This window comes from Prunus avium, chromosome 7 (genome assembly GCF_965620075.1).
Source record: "Prunus avium chromosome 7, drPruAviu1.hap1.1, whole genome shotgun sequence".
In the NCBI taxonomy this organism is placed as follows: domain Eukaryota; kingdom Viridiplantae; phylum Streptophyta; class Magnoliopsida; order Rosales; family Rosaceae; genus Prunus; species Prunus avium.
The window spans coordinates 21031416-21053165 of NC_142290.1; the positions used below are offsets into that span (position 1 = coordinate 21031416).

Below are 21750 nucleotides of genomic sequence, written 5' to 3' on the forward strand. Positions count from 1 at the left end.
GCCGATGGAGTTACATTGTGATAACAAGTCAACTATTGATATTGCTCATAACCTAGTTCAACATGATCAAACTAAACATGTTGAGGTGGATAGATATTTCATAACAAATAAATTGAGAACAAGATCATCTGTCTACCCTTTGTAAAATTAGAAGACCAATTAGCAGATCTCTTAACAAATGTTGTAGATGGATGAGCGTTTTATGACTCACTTACCAAGTTGGGCATTGGTGATGTATATGCACCAACTTGAGGAGGAGTGTTGACATGAGTTAACCTATTAAATCAAGGAGATTTATTTCCTAAGTTAATTAGGTGATTTACTTCCTTGTTTTATATAGTTGACACATCCTTGTATAATTAGGAGATATTCTCCTAATTAAATACTATATCTATTTCCTTGTAAATCACTCTTGTAAACTCCTATATATACCTCCTTATGGAGAAGAAAACAATTAACTTAAAATATTCAAACCAAATTCATATTTTAGCAGTTCCTTCCCAAATATAAACAAACATACATAAATGCATGCCAGCCCGTCAGCATTCATGAGTGTACGTTCTCATCATATATATGCAGCTTCTTGGACAATCGATCATGTCAGCTTTCGATGATTCAATACAATGAACTTGTAAATAGGTTAACACGCACTTCTATTATGGTAATTCAATCCAAACACAAAGAAAATTCAAGCACAGCTGTTTGGAATCTAACTTGTACGTACACACTTGGATAGATATAAATCAAAATCCACAAGCCCTTCATGTTTGGAGGAGTCGTGGAACATTTAGGTTGTACAAATTACATCAAAGAGATGGCACAGTGTTGTGAAAATATTGCAAGCGCACAATCTGCACAAGTTATATAGATATAAGTGCAGTGTTGTAACTAAGCAGGACATTAAAGAGATTGGTTGTTTGAACAAATCCTTATCAAGTAAGATGTGATGCTCTTAGACCGTTCACTACGGTGAAGTCACACAAAGCACTCTCTCTACCCTCAGGTAAGTACGGCCACCCAACCGAAATGGGCGGGTAGGAAACCCAAAACTCTAAAAATTCGATTGGGGTTGTTTGGTACCAAAAAAAAAACTTGGACCCCAACCGCACAGATCAAGAGCCATTACAATTTACACCTCAACGTGCTGCCTGGCTTGGCCTCTCATCACACAATCACTTTTTGTCTCTTCCTTTCTCTCCCAACTTCCAAAACAACATATATATATATATATATTATGTTCTTTCATTTGTTGCAACTTAATAAATAAATAAATTGGTTCAGTTTCTAATTTTATTTATTTATAATTATTGGATGAATTATACCTACGATCGAGATGATCAGAAGTGTAACATCCCGGTCCTAAAAAAGAAGTAAAATAAAATGTTTTGAATTAATTAAGGTTTTTGAAAATTTAAAATATTATTTAATTTAAAAAGGGGCAAAAAGGTCATTTTAAGTTCGGGAAGCAATTTGGGAATTCCGATTGTACCGTTGCGTAGAGCACATCGAAACGAGTCCGTAGACACGTAACGGACTCAAATCCGAGTTCTAACGAGAGAGATACGAGAAAAATTGAAGGAGGGGCAATTTTGTAATTTTGAAAAACTGGTTTTAAAACCAGAATTTCTCTCCCTCTCTCTCTTCCTCCCTCTGGTTTTCACGACAGCAGCCCCCCCCCCTTTTATTTTTGGAAACAGCCGGTGGCTTCCAAGAGCCACCGCCGCCGCCACACCGGACCACCGGCCACGAGACCGGTCCCAATCGAACCGCCACCTCCTCCTCTCTCTTCCCCGGCCAGCACAGCCCTCGGAGCCGATGAATCCCGCCGGAAAACGCAGAAAATCGCAGTGTTTTTGACAGATTTTCCAAGGCTTCGTTCTCCCTCGTTTCTCCACCAAATTGGACGAGTGAGGTATGGTTTTTGGACTAATTTTCGTGCTCTAGCTGCCCATGGGATAAGATTCCAGAAATTTTGAGAGTTTGTAGTCCGTTTTTTTGAATTTAAATTCTGCCGGTTTTCAGTTAGAATTTCCGGCCACTTCCGGCCACTTTTTGGCCTTAGCCCAAGAACAAAAGTGACTCCAAATTAGGTGTATTACCTAGAGTAGGAGTTCGGAGTCAAGATGTTAAGTTTTTCCGGCGAGTGGTTATCGCTTTGGACACCCACGTGCTGTCGGCGCGTGTGGTGTGGCACTGTAGCAGAGAGACATTTTTTATCCTAAAATGATCTCCTGGTTGTCACGAGCGCGTAGGAATTTACGGAACTAAATTCGGATAACGTTTGAACCCCGAACGGATTTTACATATTGTGTGAATTCCGGGTTCGATATGTTAGAACCGTTGGATCACTTCCAAATTAATATATGTTGATTTAGACATTCCTAGGATCGTGTAGGAATTCGCGGATCGGGAATCGGAGTCCCGGATGTTCCGATTTAAATAGTTAAAGTTTGTGTTTTACGTTAACCGTCCGGTCGTGCGATCGCGAGTGATCTAACCGTCCAATCCGGACCAAACTTGCAGGACGTGTATCCTAGTCCTTGAGGAACCCTTAGGGACGTTCGGATCATAAAACGGAGCGTGGGCCCCGCGGGCCCGGTTGACCAAATTTAGAAAGTTTGACTCTCGGTTGACCGTGAGTCTTCCGAGGTAGTTTCATACTTCGAAAAGTATTAGGATGACCTTGTAAACGAGTGTTCATTGTTATTTGAGTTATTTGGATTATATTGGGAGTATGAGCTTGTTTATAATATCCTATGGGATTCTTGGATAATATTTGATAATTGAAATTATGAAATGAATAATTATGGGATACTCGATTCGTAGAGTTGTGAAAGTGAGTCTTGGGACTCGGTTATGATTATTAGGAAAAGAATGGGTATGGTTTCAAATAAATGGCATGGTTTTAAGATGGAAATGTTATGCATATGAATTAAATGGTTTATTGTAATGCACTTTATATTTAATAGTCGAGATTATTATTTTGTAAAGTATTTGTGATATATTTGTGGATTTGATATGTTCGAGGGTCTTGGAGTTTATATATATAATATTTGAGAAAACACTATCTTAGGTACTTCCCCGGTTATGGGTTTTATGTTTGAGAGTTATTTGTCTACTATGAATATGTATTTTGTTTTGGGAAAATTGAACTAAGGATGGGAATATTATTTATATAATATTTATATAAGGATTACGAACTCCACCATCATACGTACCTCCCCCTTGGATGATGATATTTGGAAACAGTGGATATGGACACTGGGATACATGGAAATGGATATGTTTTGGATATACTATTCACACGTGCCGGGTTTCGGGCGTGTGGGCTTTATTGGTCATGGATCCTGGAATTTTGGGATGCCGGAAAAATTGTGGATATGGTTTGGATATGATGGGACCCTTAATTGGGTAGTCTGCGCGTGTAGGACTGTTTACAGGCGTACGGGTCTTGATTCTTCGTCCGTACGTGCTGGCTGAGAGTTAGTCCCCCAGTTGGACAGCTCGTCCCTAGCCACATAGTCCGTTTGAGGGCTGATAATTGTGAGCTAGTCAACAATCCCCTGTTGGATTGTTTTCCCCTGGTACATGATGATGGTGAGAGGTGGGTGTGTTTATGTATATATATAATTATTCTTTTCTTGTTATACATATTACATATATGTATATGTGGTTTTGATTCTGGTTTGAGATTTGTGAGCCTGCACATGTATGAACGTATAAGCCCTGGATTTGGGCAGTGTTGTTTGGCGCCATACGCCTTGGATAGGGTATGGGTGCGGGATTGAACTGTTAAAAGGGGAATAATTGGATAATGTGTTTAATGTACATACGCCTTGAATAGGGTATGGTTACGAATTTGAACTGATACAGAGGAAGAGTTTGAGAATGTGTTCATTGTGTTTTTGTCGAATTTGAAATTGTGATGGATCTGAAATGTGTACTTGGTTATGTTGTGAATGATTGTTTATTTTCGGAATTGTGACCGTTGAGATGAGAACTACGTGTGGCTTGATCCCTTGTCCAAGGGTACGTAGGCAGCCTGGGGTCTCGTCAGGCGCAGCCGCGAAATATGATTGTGTTTAAAAGGTTTGATCGATTCTGCGTATGTGATTTTCGATGTGATTGTCGGATTTGAATCTAGTTTAATGGTTTCCGTGGTATTCATAAAGTTATTTGAGACCATTAGTTGTTTGGTTTATGTATTGTTCGACTTAAGAATATTGTTGGTTTGTTTCGAGTTATCTGAAGGCCGAGGGCCGATTTAATGAATCGCATGAGATTAAATTGTGCGTGCTGCCTGTTGGGATATTAAAATGTGAATTTTATGCAGGTTGAAAATTTGGGAAATGTTCGATTTACAGCGGAGATTCTGCCGAAATTTCGGTAGGAACTCTCGTGCCCTTAATCCTTTATGGGAAAAGAGGATATAGTTTCAATGAGTAGGCCTGACATCGGGTGATGTCGGGAATTCTACAGGATTCGTCTCGGATTTCGAGAAATTCGGGGCGGGTCCTGTCAAGAAGGCTGCACAAAGACAGTTATCTGTTCTTATTAGTTTAATATCTAATTTCTTTGGGGGGAGTGCCCACAACAGTAGCTTGTTACTAGGGCTCTCAAGTGTCGCCCAAGCGTTGCACTAGTGCATGGGCCTAACGCACCCCACCAAATCAAATAATCCTTCTGCCTTTTATTGAGGTGTCAAGAGCTGGTTTTGTAATTGTTTCTATATAAGTGATTTTGGTGACTCAGGGCTCGTTTGGGAGTGCTTTTGGAGCAGTAAAAAGTACTTCTAAATGGGTGAAAGCCAGGGATGGACCTAGGATTTCAAATTAGGGTGGGCTAGATTTACCTTACGTACAAGCCATGAAAGGAGGAACATAATCAATGAAATCGACTTGTATAGATTTCCAATTAAAAAAAAAAAACACAAAACCTATATTAATTAACCAAAACAAAAACTCACACTAACCAACAAAAGGAATAAACTCATACTAATTAAATAATTACTAATGTAGAAGCTATTTTTTTCTTTCCAAAAATGTAGAAATTATTAGGATTAAGGGTTTATGGCGTAAAACATGAATGATTATAATTAAAAATATATTGGAATTTTAAGGGACTATAAGGGGCTGACCTACTTTCATTTGTATATTTTTAATTACAAAACCTGTACAATCAAATGTTTTGGCCAAGCCAAAAAAAAAAAAAATTTACATAGATTTTTTTTAAATAAAAATTATAAATCCCTAATTGATACTTCATAAACTCTAAAAAGTCCCAAATTTCAACATCAACAAATTAAGACAATAAAAGAAGATTAATAATTGAAGAATAATTTGGTTTGCTTTAATTAATCATTGAAGGGCGTGTAACAGGAGAGATGATTGGCTCTTTCTTCAATTTGTTTTTTCTCAGCGTGCATTAGCTAAGGGTTTGTGGGGTCTGATTGGGTGGGCTGGGAGTGTTACTATAGGCTAGAACAAATCAAGACACCTGGGCTATAGCCCAGGTTAGCTTGGGAATGGGTCCGTCCCTGGTGAAAGCGCTTCTGTCTTTTAAAAATTATGTTTGGCAAAAATAGCAAAAGTGTTGGGTGAGATCCAAAAGCACTTGGAGTGGTTTTGGAAGAAGCACTTGAGAGGTGCTTCTTCTAAAAAGCGTTGCAGGACAAAAACACGAGAAGCACTTGGCTCCCTTTAATGAAACTTTTAAAATGCCAAAAATACCCCTATTTAATTTTTTAAAATGCCCAAATACCCTTTCTTTTTTTTTAAAATTACAAAGAGCTGTTTGTGTGCATCGTTTGGCAGCCATGGATGATCGTTTTGTAAATTCACTCGTTTGGCTCCCTACTTCAAGTCTCTGTTGTGACCAGAGTTGCTGTGCAATATGGAACCAGTTTTTGACTGAATATAAAGTACTATTACATATACAACTTCTTGTCTTTTCCTTCATCTTTAACATTTTGATTGATTTTGTAAATTTTTAGAGTTTGGATGAAGATGAAAAACTATTGAGCATAGGTTGCAAATTATGATCTAAATTCACCAATAATCTTTACAATAGCAATTTCCATCTACAAACCGATGGAATCTGTAATTATCCCTGATAACAATTTCTCTGTTGTAGGCCTGAGATATTAGTTTCATGGCTGAATGGCAATCCCTACAAATCTGCAGATTATTAACTACACGGATAGGAGTTCTTGGGGGGTTGTTTAAAAGACCAAAAGCGACAGCCAATCTTTCACTATGATGAGATGATGTTTCTACTAGGTCCTGTTTTTGCAATCTACCCTTTATCTCATCCAACATAGCATAAATTTCAGCAGATTGAGGGTTTGAGAAATCCCAAGCTGTAAATTCATGCACAACCCTATTTTATTCTATTAGACTACATCCTGGTTGCTTCCTCACTCCTAGTTCATGCAACTTCTTTCTTGCCCAGCTCACATCACTCCTAGTTCAGTCTACCAACATGGAAGTGCTTTTGCGCATAAGTTCTTTTGATGTTATTTGTAGGGTTTGGCTACCTAAGATCGAAGGAAGATGCACTTTCACAGTTGAAGAAATTTTTTAGAGTCCCATCTCAAAAAACACTCAATGAATGCTTACTCTAAAGAAGTGATGACAAAATAAAATAAAAAAAAACTCACCGTACGATCAGCAAGTTGAGTATTGCATTGGGTATCAGTCATTTCCTCTGTTCCTTCCGATAAAGTACTGCATTCAGTACTCTTGTCATCAGTTGTGAATGTGGTATTTTGTGCTTTAAACTCATCAACAGTAGCACTTCTTGCAGAAGCCTGAGAGCCATTTCTTGATAGCCTCTCATTGTCACCTCCATAGTTCAATGAAGGAAGTTTCTTTTGGACACCCTCAGGCCTTCCTGTAAAACTTTTCTCAAAATCAATTGGAGGAGGTGTGCTCTCATTCTTCTCTACCCTAAAATAAAAGAATTGAACTTATGACAGTGAAGAGTCTTGTACTTGTAGGGTAACTAAGACGACCACAAATTTACTTAAGACCATAGTGAAGAGTTTTCCCTTATGAGTGCCTAAAATCATGTTTAAGCTTTGTGTTAAAAAAAAAACACATTCTTCTACTCATAATACTAATCTTCCTTCTGTTCTGTTCCCTTCATCTAAAAACTATTAGCCCCCCCACAGAAGCTGCAGCATCATCCTCCTAAAAAAAGTGAGGTGAGGTGGTGGTAGCTCAATCCCACAATCACTCTCTCCAGCTCCTCCCATCTTGAACCTCTTATTCTTATACAAAAGTACTTGTTTTTCTTCCATCAATTGCAACATCTCCACCAATTTTGATCCTTTTATTCTCATAAAAGTACTTTATTGTTTTTTTTGTTTTTGGTTTTGCGTTGGGAGTTATCTACAACAACCATCGTTCGTGAGATCCATTTAAATTGCTTTTCATATGCACGCCAGGAAAGACATTTGAACAAAGTGGTCGATGTACAGTTGCAGTATATTGCATTCGGACTGTTAAATATATGGGAGTCCCCTTTTGACTTAGCCTGTAATTTTTGCTTTACGTTTTGGCCATCACTTGGTATAACTAAATTTTGCTAAGATGTGCATACCTTTGTAAATCTCATAAACTGAAGAACATGAGACACAAATTCAATACAGTTTCATTCGGCATAGCCTATAACAATAACTAATAATTTTCTTTAAATAAAAAATATATACAAAAAACTTGAAAAAAAAAACAAAAAGAAAACTGGTACTTCTGGCTGATGGTCATAGAACTTGTCAATGATCAAATGCAATTCATATATAACAGATGAAAGAGTAATTACTTTCCCAATCAGGGATTTTGTTCATATTATATGGTCAAAACTCAACTTATCCTATAACAACTTATCCTGTTATGCAGAACGATATTTTCAGCACCTAAACTAAGTTTGCATTGGAAAATGAGAAAAACAAAACCCGAATCCCCAAAATCTCATATAACACAGATCAAGGAAGCATTTTCTCTAGCTGCAGCTGCTCAATTTTGATCTGGGTACACAGTGTGAGAAACTCCATAAACTTAGCATCCTTTTCGTCGATTGCTTAGAGGGGTTTTGGACACTTTATCCTGATAGGGGCTCAACTCAAGCTTTGCCTTGACGGATATTAGGCAGTGCTGACGTCCACATGGCTTCTATGAAGCTGAAAGGCAGGAGTGATCCAACTCCCGCAACTGCATTGGCTGCCTGACCAATTGAAGTAACCCAAGCGAGCTTTACAATGTGCACATGACAACTTGCCCTCCAGTGCTCCTTCTTCAACTGTGTAATGAGAAAACATATGAAAGATTAAATTATATCATGTTTCTATGACAAATCACATTGAACAAAAGATGCCTCCAAATGAAATAACTTCTGCTTCATTCAAGTTAAGGTATAAGGAAACCAAAATCAGCTGAAGAAAAATAAAGAAAGGAAAAGATCAAGAAAAGCCCTATAGGTTCAGAAATAGGAATGTGAAAAGGATGTGGATTGTGTCCAAGTGTCAAAGTCTATATTCGATACTTTTTCTGTAACATCCCGACCCAAAATATTATTAAGTTTGGTTTTAATTTAATTAAAATTTGGAATTTCCAATTTTGCCTTCGAAGTGGGGGCAAAAAGGGTCATTTTTATCCGGAGAGAGTTTGGGGCAGCAAGTGGTGTTTTTAGAAAGGTGGTACTGAGCCGAGTCCGTAGACACGCGGTAGGCTCGATTCGGATTTGAAACGAAGAAGTTATGGTCGAAAAACCGTTAAGGGCTTAATTGGAAATTTTCAGAAATGAATTTTGTTAAAATCAGAAAATCTGATTATTTCTCATTTCTCTCTCTCTCTCCCGTGCGTCTCTTCCTCTCCGGTTTGCCCAGCCACCTTCTCACCTTCGCAGCCACCATCACCGGCCGCCACCTGAGCCAAGACCGGACTCGATCGAACCGCCACCTCCTCCTCTCTCTTCCCCGGCCAGCACCGCACCTGGAGTCGTCGACAGCCGCCGGAAATCGCAGAAAACAGGCCGGAAAATCGTGGAACTTCAACACCTTCGTTCTCCTTCGTTTCTCAACCAAATTGGACGAGTGAGGTATGAAATTTCATCTATTTTTCGTGCTCTAGCTGCCTGTTGGTTAGGTTTCCAGAAATTTTGAGAGTTTACAAGTTAAATTTCGAAGTTTAGCTACAGCCGATTTTCAGTCGAAATTTCCGGCCACTTCCGGCCATTTTCTGGCCTTCACCCAAGAAGAAAAGTGGTTCCAAATTAGGTGTATTACCTAGGTTAGGAGTTTGGAGCCAAAATACTAAGTTTTTCCGGTCACCGGAATTGTGATCAAGCCACCCGCGTGCGGCAGCGCGTGGGGCGGCGCGTGGGCAGTCCGGCAGAGGCCACATTTTATCCTAGAATGATCCTTACGTTGTCACGAGCGCGTAGGAGTTTACGGATCTCAATTTGGATATCGTTTGGGCCTCGAACGAATTTTACCTAATCTGTGATTTTTGGGTTCGATGTGTTTGGCCCGTTGGATCAAACCCAATTTCACGTATGTTGTTCCAGGTATTCCTAGGATCGCATAGGAATTCACGGATTGTGAATCGGAACCCCGGATGTTCCGGTTCAATGATTTAAAGTTTAAGATTTACGATAACCGTTCGATCGTGAGTTTTGACCGTCCGGTTGACCGAGTGTCTTCCGAGACTTTTTCAGCGTTTGAAACTCTTAGGTGGACCCTAGGAGTGTCTCGTTCCTCGTGCGTACTAGAAACCCGGGAAAATTAGGATTTTATTTTAAAGTCTTATTTTGAAGAGTTGGATTTTTATATCGTATTCCTATTCTGAAATAGGTAATCCGACTCCGCCTTCGGAGCAGGCAGGACCCTCTCGGGGTCACGCAGCTTGGGACTACTTGTGAGTGGACTTTGTTTTCAAATAAATAGCATGGATTTATCTTGGAAATTGCATGTATAAGAATTTAAGGATTTACTGACAGTTAATTTGTGCTTTAAAGTGAAACTAATATGTTCGTAAGTATTTGGTACATTTTCTGGGTTTTGATATTCTAAGTATCTTGAGTATATATAAATTGATATATGTGAATTGTTATCTATCTTTGAGGGCTATGTGTGGGAAGTACGGGGTTGTTTTATGAGTTGTGGAAAGATGTGGTATAGATTGTCAGTTTGAAGTGCTATAAGCACTACCCCGTGTACCTCCCCCTGGATTTGTGAATGGATTATGGAAATGTGATACTTGGAAATATCGGAACCCGGGGCATACCTTAACGGGGTGTCGCTGTAGACCCTTAATTGGGTAGTCTGCGCGCGTAGGACTGTTTACAGGCGTACGGGTCTTGATTCTTCGTCCGTACGTGCTGGCTGAGAGTTAGTCCCCCAGTTGGACGGCTTGTCCCTAGCCACATAGTCCGTTTGAGGGCTGATAATTGTGAGCTAGTCAACAATCCCCTGCTGGATTGTTTCCCCGGTACAATTAGGTGTGTCTTATATATATATATATAGTGTATCTCTCATATTTTAGTATTATGCAATTGTTCTTATTTTTGAGCGAGGATACTTCCCCGCTCGTCGTGCCGGTGGGCACGGGTTTCGAGAGTTTGATTTGAGTTTTGTAAGGAAAGGTTTGGATGGGTTGATTTGCAAGTTTCACTGAATTTCGGATTTAGCTCGGGTTGAGCAAACTATATATGTATGAATATAATGGTTTTTAATGTATTGAGTTCATGCATGGTTTTCTAACAGTGGGGTTATATTACTTTGGTTTAAATTGAACTAAACTTTGTTTTGTCCACTCACAATTTTCTGTTTTGCGCCCCACAGCCAGTAGTGACTGGTACGAGCAGCAGAGCTGTGTCGTGTGCCCTTGAACCGTGAACTTTGGTGCTCTGAGCTTTGGTAGAGCTTCGGTACCCTGTTAACTCGTAAAACTCTATTCTTACTGGTTGGTTGAATTCTGTTAGATGCTCTGTTATTGCCCAGTTAGAATTTGGTATTTTGAGGCCGGAGGCCATGGTTTGTAACACTAAGCTTTGTGTATATTTTACGCTGGCTGTTGGGTTGAATAAATATCTGTGTTTTTGACAGGTTGAAATTTTTTGGGTTATGTCCTGTTTACAGGGGAGACTGCCAAAATTTTGGTAGAAAGTCTCGGGTTTTAGTACATGGGCCCGGCATCTGCGGAATGCCGGATATTTAGGCGGGATCCGACCCGGGTTCCGAGGAAATCCGGGGCGGGTCCTGTCAGCTTGGTATCAGAGCATTAGGTTTCTTTTCTTGGGACTATCATGCTTCTTTTGCGTGTTGGTACTAATGATTTGGTGGTTTCTTGGGTTTAGAATCATGCATCGTCGTGGTGCTCGAATTAGAGGTCGTGGTCGTACTCAGAGATATGGACCCAATCCTCCACCTCCATCTCCATCTCCACCACCCTCTCCACCACCACCACCTGTTGGAGAGCAAGCTGGTGAGAATATGTTGGATTGGCAACAAGTGATGAACCAGTTCACTAATCAGTTTACCACACAGCTTGCCCAAAATATGGCTACCGCCATGCAAGGAACCATGCAAGGGAGACGAGAGCAGGAAGGTTCAGACATCAAAAGAGTCAAAGATATGGGAGCTAAAGAGTTCTTTGGTAGCTCTGATCCTACGGAAGCCGAGGCTTGGCTCACGGATTTGGAAAGAGTTTTTGAGGTTCTACAATGTCCGGAAGGGGATGAAGTGAGATTGGCGGTTTTTCTACTGAAAGGGAATGCGTATCATTGGTGGAAAACTGTTAGGAGAGCTGATATGACTTGGGAGGATTTCCAGCGCGTCTTCTTCGTGCAGTTCTACCCGCATTCTTACCGGAATGCGAAGAAGATTGAATTTCAGCAATTGACTCAAGGAAATATGACCGTGTTTGAGTATGAGCAGAAATTCAATGAGTTATCAAGGTTTGCACCGGACATGGTAGCCACTGAAGAAGAGAAGTGTATGCGATTTGAATATGGTTTATGGTTGGAGATTCAGGGTAAGGTTACTGCTACTCCACATACTTCTATGAGGGCACTGGCTGAAGCTGCTGATAGAGTGGAAAGAACAATTAGATTGACTGCTGGTAGACGAAGTAGAGACATGTCAGGAATTGGTGGACCGAGTCAGGGTCCATCAAAGAGAGGATCCAGCTCCAGTTCAGCAGGTAGTAGCTGGTCCGGTGGACGGAGGTCTAGCTCCAGCAGTGGTCGGTCTAGCGCTCGACCAGTGTGGGGCCAGCATTCAGGACAGCAGTCGGTGGCCGGTACAAGTTGCTATATCTGTGGACAGACAGGACATCTCAGGAGGGATTGTCCATTACGTGGGCAGACTAGTGGTCCCACCCAGAGGAGCGGAGTTACCTGTTTTCAGTGTGGACAGCCTGGGCACTATAGGAGTGAGTGTCCACTTCTCACTGTTGGTGCTACTACGGGATAGGTGATTGGGGCCCAGCAGGGGCAAAGCGGTAGAGGACATGGTCAGACCCGGGGCGGGGCATCTTCTTCTGCAGCCGGTTCTTCTTCGAGTAGCGGAGTTCAGTCCACCTTCCGTGGACGAGGTGGTAGGAGTCAGAGGGGTCAGTCAGGGCGTGCTACTACTCAGGCCCGTGTTTTCTCTATGACCCAGCAGGAGGCCCAGGCCACACCGGATGTTATCACTGGTATGGTTCCTATTTTTGATTACCTTGCACGTGTATTGATAGATCCCGGGGCTACCCATTCATTCATTTCAAGTAGCTTTGTTCCTTATGCCAGTGTTAGACCCACACCCATGGCAGGAAGTTTTAGTATTTCTTTACCTACTGGGGACGTCCTGTTTGCGGACATGGTGTTTAAAGGTTGTTATGTTCAAGTGGGAGATGCAATGTTGGACGCGAATTTGATTCCCTTGGATTTGGTAGATCTTGACATTATCTTGGGAATGGATTGGTTAGAAAAGCATCGTGCATCGGTAGATTGTTTCAGGAAGGAGGTAGTGTTTAGAAGTCCAGGACAACCTGAAGTTGTGTTCTGTGGAGAGCGTAGAGTTCTTCCTTCTTGTCTTATCTCCGCCATCACGGCAAAAAGGTTACTTAAGAAGGGATGTGTGGGGTACTTAGCCCACATCATTGATACTCAGGAGATCACTTTGAATCTGGAAGATGTTCCTATTGTTCGTGAGTTTCCAGATGTCTTTCCGGATGATCTTCCTGGTTTACCTCCTCAGAGAGAAACCGAGTTCACTATCGAACTCCTTCCAGGCACGAACCCAATTTATCAAGCTCCTTATAGGATGGCACCAGCAGAGTTGCGAGAGTTAAAGATTCAATTGCAGGAGTTGGTTGATCTTGGGTTCATTCGACCTAGTGTTTCCCCTTGGGGTGCACCGGTGTTGTTTGTAAAGAAGAAGGATGGAACCATGAGGCTATGTATTGATTACAGACAATTGAACAAGGTGACAGTGCGTAACCGATATCCTTTGCCTCGAATCGATGATTTGTTTGATCAATTAAAGGGTGCCAAGTATTTCTCTAAGATCGATCTGAGATCGGGTTACCATCAACTCAGAGTACGAGAGGAGGATGTTTCGAAGACAGCATTCAGGACTCGTTACGGCCATTATGAGTTCTTGGTGATGCCTTTCGGATTGACTAATGCTCCAGCAGCGTTTATGGATCTCATGAACAGAGTGTTCCGACCTTACTTGGATCGCTTTGTGATTGTATTCATAGACGACATCCTTGTCTATTCCAGAACTTTGGAGGGTCATAAGAAGCATCTGAGGTTGGTATTGAAGACTTTGAGAAGAAAGCAGTTGTATGCCAAGTTCAGTAAGTGTCAGTTTTGGTTGGACAGAGTGGACTTTCTCGGGCATGTGATATCAGCAGAAGGAATCTATGTGGACCCTCGGAAAATAGAAGCAGTTGTAAATTGGGTGCAACCCACCAGTGTGACAGAAGTACGGAGTTTCCTGGGGTTAGCAGGTTATTATCGTCGGCTTGTAGAAGGGTTCTCAGTGATAGCAGCACCTCTTTCACGGTTAACGAGAAAAGATGTTCAGTATGAGTGGACGGAGGAGTGTGAACAGAGTTTTCAAGAGTTGAAGACGCGGTTAACCACCGCACCTGTTTTAGCTCTTCCAGACAATTCAGGGAACTTTGTGATCTTTAGTGATGCATCATTACAAGGTCTGGGATGTGTTTTGATGCAGCATGATCGGGTGATTGCTTATGCCTCAAGGCAACTCAAGAAGCATGAGCAGAATTATCCTACACACGACTTGGAACTTGCTGCAGTGGTGTTTGCTCTCAAAATTTGGCGACACTACTTGTATGGTGAGACGTGTCAGATCTTCACTGATCACAAGAGCCTCAAGTACATTTTCACTCAGAAGGAGTTGAACCTGAGACAACGACGTTGGATGGAGTTGATTAAGGATTACGACTGTACGATTGAGTATCATCCCGGTCGAGCTAATGTAGTAGCTGATGCTTTGAGTAGGAGTATTAATGTGAGTTTAGCTCATTTTAAAGGGGTTTATATTCCGTTGATGGGGGAACTACGGAAGGAAGAGGTAGAGTTGGAATGGAGTCAACAGGGTGCAATACTTGCTAGTTTGTATGTGAGGCCTATCCTGATTGAGAGGGTGATTGCAGCACAACTGGAAGATCCTAATCTTTGTGTAATAAGATCAGAAGTAGAAAGTGGTATACGGAGGGATTATGCAATAAGAGAAGACGGAGCCTTAGTAGCTGGAACTCGTCTTTGTGTACCTAAGAAAGACGACGACCTGAAAAAAGAAATCTTGGAGGAAGCTCACTGTTCAACTTATTCTATGCATCCGGGTGGTACTAAGATGTATCGGACTCTACGGGAGTACTACTCGTGGCCGCATATGAAGGGTGACATTGCTAAGTATGTGAGCAGGTGTTTGGTGTGCCAACAAGTGAAAGCGGAGCGACAGAAGCCTTCTGGGCTTATGCAGCCACTCCCGATCCCTGAATGGAAGTGGGAGCATATTACAATGGATTTCGTTTTTAAACTTCCACGTTCTGCTAATGGGTATGACGGAATTTGGGTGATAGTTGATCGACTCACCAAATCAGCTCACTTCCTACCTGTAAAGGAAACCTATTCTTTGACGAAGCTGGCGAAGCTCTTTGTAGGTGAGATAGTGAGATTGCATGGAGCTCCTGTGTCCATTGTATCGGACAGGGACGCTAGGTTTACCTCTCGATTCTGGAAGTGCTTGCATGAGGCTATGGGCACCAGGTTACGTTTTAGTACTGCTTTCCACCCACAGACTGATGGACAGTCGGAAAGAACCATTCAGACTCTGGAGGACATGTTGAGATCTTGTGGGTTACAGTTAAAAGGTAGTTGGGATACTCACCTTGCTTTGGTGGAGTTTGCGTATAATAACAGTTATCATTCGAGCATTGAGATGGCTCCGTATGAGGCTTTATATGGGAGGATGTGTAGAACTCCAGTCTGTTGGAATGAGGTGGGTGACAGGAAAGTGGAAAAAGTGGATAGTATTCGGGACACGACTGAAAAGGTAAAGATGATTCGAGAGAAGCTTAAGACCGCACAAGATAGACAGAAGAGTTATGCGGACAACCGGTCCAAGGATCTTGAGTTTGCAGTTGGAGACTGGGTATTTTTGAAGTTATCTCCTTGGAAAGGTGTGATGAGATTTGGTAAACGTGGGAAGCTAAGTCCTCGTTATATTGGACCGTATGAGATCACAGAGCGTATCGGACCAGTTGCCTACAGACTTGCCTTACCTTCGGAACTATCTCGGATCCATGACGTTTTCCATGTATCCATGCTACGGAGGTACATGCCTGATCCTTCTCACATTTTAGAACAGCAACCCATGGAGTTGAGAGAAGATTTGTCGTATGATGAGGAACCCGTACAAATCCTGGATAGAAAAGAGCAAGTGTTGCGCTCCATATCTATCCCAATGGTGAAAGTGTTGTGGAGGAGTCAGACTGTAGAGGAAGCTACTTGGGAACCCGAGGAGCAGATGCGGGCCCAGTATCCTTACCTCTTCTTTTGACAGGTACGTAAATTTCGAGGACGAAATTCTTTAAGGGGGGTAGATTGTAACATCCCGACCCAAAATATTATTAAGTTTGGTTTTAATTTAATTAAAATTTGGAATTTCCAATTTTGCCTTCGAAGTGGGGGCAAAAAGGGTCATTTTTATCCGGAGAGAGTTTGGGGCAGCAAGTGGTGTTTTTAGAAAGGTGGTACTGAGCCGAGTCCGTAGACACGCGGTAGGCTCGATTCGGATTTGAAACGAAGAAGTTATGGTCGAAAAACCGTTAAGGGCTTAATTGGAAATTTTCAGAAATGAATTTTGTTAAAATCAGAAAATCTGATTATTTCTCATTTCTCTCTCTCTCTCCCGTGCGTCTCTTCCTCTCCGGTTTGCCCAGCCACCTTCTCACCTTCGCAGCCACCATCACCGGCCGCCACCTGAGCCAAGACCGGACTCGATCGAACCGCCACCTCCTCCTCTCTCTTCCCCGGCCAGCACCGCACCTGGAGTCGTCGACAGCCGCCGGAAATCGCAGAAAACAGGCCGGAAAATCGTGGAACTTCAACACCTTCGTTCTCCTTCGTTTCTCAACCAAATTGGACGAGTGAGGTATGAAATTTCATCTATTTTTCGTGCTCTAGCTGCCTGTTGGTTAGGTTTCCAGAAATTTTGAGAGTTTACAAGTTAAATTTCGAAGTTTAGCTACAGCCGATTTTCAGTCGAAATTTCCGGCCACTTCCGGCCATTTTCTGGCCTTCACCCAAGAAGAAAAGTGGTTCCAAATTAGGTGTATTACCTAGGTTAGGAGTTTGGAGCCAAAATACTAAGTTTTTCCGGTCACCGGAATTGTGATCAAGCCACCCGCGTGCGGCAGCGCGTGGGGCGGCGCGTGGGCAGTCCGGCAGAGGCCACATTTTATCCTAGAATGATCCTTACGTTGTCACGAGCGCGTAGGAGTTTACGGATCTCAATTTGGATATCGTTTGGGCCTCGAACGAATTTTACCTAATCTGTGATTTTTGGGTTCGATGTGTTTGGCCCGTTGGATCAAACCCAATTTCACGTATGTTGTTCCAGGTATTCCTAGGATCGCATAGGAATTCATGGATTGTGAATCGGAACCCCGGATGTTCCGGTTCAATGATTTAAAGTTTAAGATTTACGATAACCGTTCGATCGTGAGTTTTGACCGTCCGGTTGACCGAGTGTCTTCCGAGACTTTTTCAGCGTTTGAAACTCTTAGGTGGACCCTAGGAGTGTCTCGTTCCTCGTGCGTACTAGAAACCCGGGAAAATTAGGATTTTATTTTAAAGTCTTATTTTGAAGAGTTGGATTTTTATATCGTATTCCTATTCTGAAATAGGTAATCCGACTCCGCCTTCGGAGCAGGCAGGACCCTCTCGGGGTCACGCAGCTTGGGACTACTTGTGAGTGGACTTTGTTTTCAAATAAATAGCATGGATTTATCTTGGAAATTGCATGTATAAGAATTTAAGGATTTACTGACAGTTAATTTGTGCTTTAAAGTGAAACTAATATGTTCGTAAGTATTTGGTATATTTTCTGGGTTTTGATATTCTAAGTATCTTGAGTATATATAAATTGATATATGTGAATTGTTATCTATCTTTGAGGGCTATGTGTGGGAAGTACGGGGTTGTTTTATGAGTTGTGGAAAGATGTGGTATAGATTGTCAGTTTGAAGTGCTATAAGCACTACCCCGTGTACCTCCCCCTGGATTTGTGAATGGATTATGGAAATGTGATACTTGGAAATATCGGAACCCGGGGCATACCTTAACGGGGTGTCGCTGTAGACCCTTAATTGGGTAGTCTGCGCGCGTAGGACTGTTTACAGGCGTACGGGTCTTGATTCTTCGTCCGTACGTGCTGGCTGAGAGTTAGTCCCCCAGTTGGACGGCTTGTCCCTAGCCACATAGTCCGTTTGAGGGCTGATAATTGTGAGCTAGTCAACAATCCCCTGCTGGATTGTTTCCCCGGTACAATTAGGTGTGTCTTATATATATATATATAGTGTATCTCTCATATTTTAGTATTATGCAATTGTTCTTATTTTTGAGCGAGGATACTTCCCCGCTCGTCGTGCCGGTGGGCACGGGTTTCGAGAGTTTGATTTGAGTTTTGTAAGGAAAGGTTTGGATGGGTTGATTTGCAAGTTTCACTGAATTTCGGATTTAGCTCGGGTTGAGCAAACTATATATGTATGAATATAATGGTTTTTAATGTATTGAGTTCATGCATGGTTTTCTAACAGTGGGGTTATATTACTTTGGTTTAAATTGAACTAAACTTTGTTTTGTCCACTCACAATTTTCTGTTTTGCGCCCCACAGCCAGTAGTGACTGGTACGAGCAGCAGAGCTGTGTCGTGTGCCCTTGAACCGTGAACTTTGGTGCTCTGAGCTTTGGTAGAGCTTCGGTACCCTGTTAACTCGTAAAACTCTATTCTTACTGGTTGGTTGAATTCTGTTAGATGCTCTGTTATTGCCCAGTTAGAATTTGGTATTTTGAGGCCGGAGGCCATGGTTTGTAACACTAAGCTTTGTGTATATTTTACGCTGGCTGTTGGGTTGAATAAATATCTGTGTTTTTGACAGGTTGAAATTTTTTGGGTTATGTCCTGTTTACAGGGGAGACTGCCAAAATTTTGGTAGAAAGTCTCGGGTTTTAGTACATGGGCCCGGCATCTGCGGAATGCCGGATATTTAGGCGGGATCCGACCCGGGTTCCGAGGAAATCCGGGGCGGGTCCTGTCATTTTCAATGTTTAAAATTCCATCATTTGTCAACACACTGGATTAACTGGTCAACAAGAAAAATCAATTCGCAGTTAACATGTAATCTCAAGTGACAATTTGATCATATAATATCCCAGTTAAACAACTGTAGAGCATTTATAAATATGAAATAACAATCAAATCAAAGAACCCAAGTAAACTCTTTTGACAAGAGAGCACTTTCGCATGATTAACTATTACTGTAATGGAAAAGGTAAGCCATACAGTTATAAATATGGCACAGTTACCTGCTGTCATCCACCTTAGAGGCTCAACAAAAATAGATGAACATTCAGAATCCTCAGACAAGTTGCTACTTTTTTGCTTTCGCCACTCAAACGATTTCCCACCCTCGCCTGGAATGTGATCCACAACATTGTCCTGCAATGCAACAATTCTTCGGCATTTCTTGCAGCGGAATGCTGGTGTACCAGTTTTTCCTCCATTTTGACCTGTTTTTGCTCCAGAGGCAACTTCACTAGGCAACCCAGGATCTGCCCCAAATTTAGAATTGTCTATTTTATCCCCACGACGATAAGATTCACCTGAAAGGATGGATAAAATATTTTCTATTATAGCAGAGAAAACAGAAATTCAAATTTGCCACTCAATTTGAAACCTCCAGTGAAAATGAGTAGGCATAACTTATAATGTCTCCTATTCTGGGACAAACAACTTTTCACATAGTAATAAACATCAAGAACATTTGCCATGCAGTTGCAACACCCTTCACAGTTGTCACTGCTGTTCTGGTAAGCATTTCTTTTTCTTTTTCTTTTTCTCTTCTGCTAAAATGTTAGGTAAGGTAGAGGAGAATGGCAAACAATTTAAAAAACAGATTGGGAGGTACAGTTCATGGATACCGTAGCAGCATTGTAGCAATTTTTTGTGTTAGTTTCCCTAAGCTAATTTGACAAGTGAGATTATTTTTATTCTGAGTGCTACAATTTAACTCGATACGGTTTTCTCGAGATTCTATCATGTATAAATAGAGTGAACTAAATTGGGACAATCTTGCTTTTGGAATTCTAAACCTTTGGCGTTTTTGAGTTCCTTTCAGAACCTTGGAAGCTTCAGTTAGGGATTTCTCATAATCCAGCAGTGTCTCCATGCTCAATCCAAACCCGCTCGCTTCTCAAAATAACATTCTTTGAGCAATAACCCCACCAAAAGCTGGACCAACCATCTCACATCCTACTTCAATGATATACAACCAATTTGGTAAGCAATGGCTCCTTAATACCTTCCTATCAATGAATTTTACATATAATCCTAGGCACACCAACTCATATACAAACTGATGTGGTAGTACTTCATTTGTTTAAATTTGAGCCTCATTTATTTACAAACAGCAAGCGACTATCATATTATGTGCCTCATCAGTTGGTATTAAAAAGCTGGGATAAGAGTTGGTGCCTCTAATATCATGAGACTCAAGAAAAGCCTACGTACAACAATTTCTAGTCAGTCAACGGCACAAGAATTATAGCCTAGTCTCTATGTCCCATGGAGCACTTTCATCATCTTGTATTTTACCAAAACATGAATGCAAGATGTTCAATCAATACTAAGAAAAAATAAAACTGTACCCAATACTTTCAGGCGAAAAGACTTATATATGGGGCTGGCACGATCAACCTTGAAGCCCATTTCCTCGTACATTTTGAGCTGCAACACGATAAAAGAAAAGAGTAAAATTCACTATGGGCTGGCTTAGCAGAAAGTAATCTAACCTTGTACAAGATGTTACATAAGAGTGCCTTGAATCACCTGATCTAGAAAACCATCATTGGGGCAAACAAACTCACAGCTTTGCCTCAGGGATCCGAGTGCATCTGTAGGATTGCATAAGAGGAAGATAATGACTAAAGCAGTTAAGCATTTGTAACCCACTCTACCTTTTCTTCAATTCAATTTTTAAGGAATTCATATATTTCGAAGGGTGATGATTTTGGCACTCCAACTATCACCTCCCACACTCCTCTACTCTCTCACACAGGTGGACCATATGAGTTTGGCACTCCTCTTGTGAGAGAGTACCATATTAGGATGTGGAATGTCAAAATCAACTCCCATTTTTAAAGTCATACAAGCTTGTGAAACTAATTTTTATCTGAACTGAAGAAACAATAGCAGCTATTTGGATTCCAGAAATATAGCAGCAACATGTAGTTAATCTACGAGGACTTGGGATACTTAAAACAAGCAGTGATTTGTTCACACCTTCTTGTGATAAGTGTTCTGTTCTCATCAGATATGCTGTAATGATAGATGCACTGCAACAAACACATGCAAACAAGGGTGTAAACACTTTAAACTTGACAATTCAGAAAACTGAAAAATCTATCAGAATGTAAACCAGCTCCGAATAATTTCGACACTATTAGTAGACTCTTGTTATTCTAAAAACTGAAAATCATAAACTGATAAAGCAATATGTACCTTCTGGAAACACCAGCAAAGCAATGCACCAAAACAGAACCCTTTTTCCTACCCTTATCAATAAAATCCACACACACATCCAAATAATCCAATAAATTCTCATCGTCCATATCTCTTAGCGGAACCCCCATCCTCTCCAGCTTCAAATCCTTGCCTGCACGTTCCAACGAGTACGAAAGCTTATTGGAAAGCAAACAAGTTTTCGACCCATCACCAACAGAAGTTGACCCACCAACAGACCCGCCAGCATAGACCTTCTTGATTTCCTTTGTGGGAATTGCACAGAGAATATGTGTGATCTCTTTGCTGCCATTTCGGATAACCTCCGCCGCATCGCCGATGTTGCCGAGGAATAGATTCTCACGAACAAGATACGGCATGATGACTGATAAATATTTGAATTTTTCCTAAACCCAAGATTATCAAAGCAAGAAAAGTCGAACAATATG

At 41.4% G+C, this 21750-nt stretch overlaps 2 protein-coding genes across 2 annotated transcripts; both read right to left on the reverse strand.

Moving 5' to 3' along the window:
* Window positions 1–8091: 8091 nt before the first annotated feature.
* LOC148293101 (putative inactive dual specificity protein phosphatase-like At4g18593) lies at window positions 8092–19572 on the reverse strand. The gene is made up of 3 exons (XM_088244587.1): window positions 19533–19572; window positions 19108–19404; window positions 8092–8298 (listed from the first exon to the last, which is right to left on the reverse strand). Exons 1-3 carry the CDS (start codon window positions 19570–19572, stop codon window positions 8144–8146), a joined length of 492 nt encoding a protein of 163 aa, XP_088100713.1. The 3' UTR covers window positions 8092–8143.
* Window positions 19573–20924: 1352 nt separating this feature from the next.
* On the reverse strand, window positions 20925–21681 carry LOC110746372 (dual specificity protein phosphatase 1-like). Its single transcript, XM_088244588.1, has 2 exons — window positions 21302–21681; window positions 20925–21135 (listed from the first exon to the last, which is right to left on the reverse strand). Exons 1-2 carry the CDS (start codon window positions 21679–21681, stop codon window positions 20925–20927), a joined length of 591 nt encoding a protein of 196 aa, XP_088100714.1.
* Between the last annotated feature and the right edge of the window lie 69 nt (window positions 21682–21750).

Coding starts and splice junctions, on each gene's coding strand:
- LOC148293101 (XM_088244587.1), bottom strand. CDS start 19,572: ATGGCAAATGTTCTTGATGTTTATTACTATGTGAAAAGTT. Junction 19,405..19,532: donor TTATTACTATGTGAAAAGTT/GTTTGTCCCAGA, acceptor CCATCCTTTCAG/GTGAATCTTATCGTCGTGGG. Junction 8,299..19,107: donor TCTAAGGTGGATGACAGCAG/GTAACTGTGCCA, acceptor CTCATTACACAG/TTGAAGAAGGAGCACTGGAG.
- LOC110746372 (XM_088244588.1), bottom strand. CDS start 21,681: ATGCCGTATCTTGTTCGTGAGAATCTATTCCTCGGCAACATCGGCGAT. Junction 21,136..21,301: donor TTTGCTGGTGTTTCCAGAAG/GTACATATTGCT, acceptor TGTTTGTTGCAG/TGCATCTATCATTACAGCAT.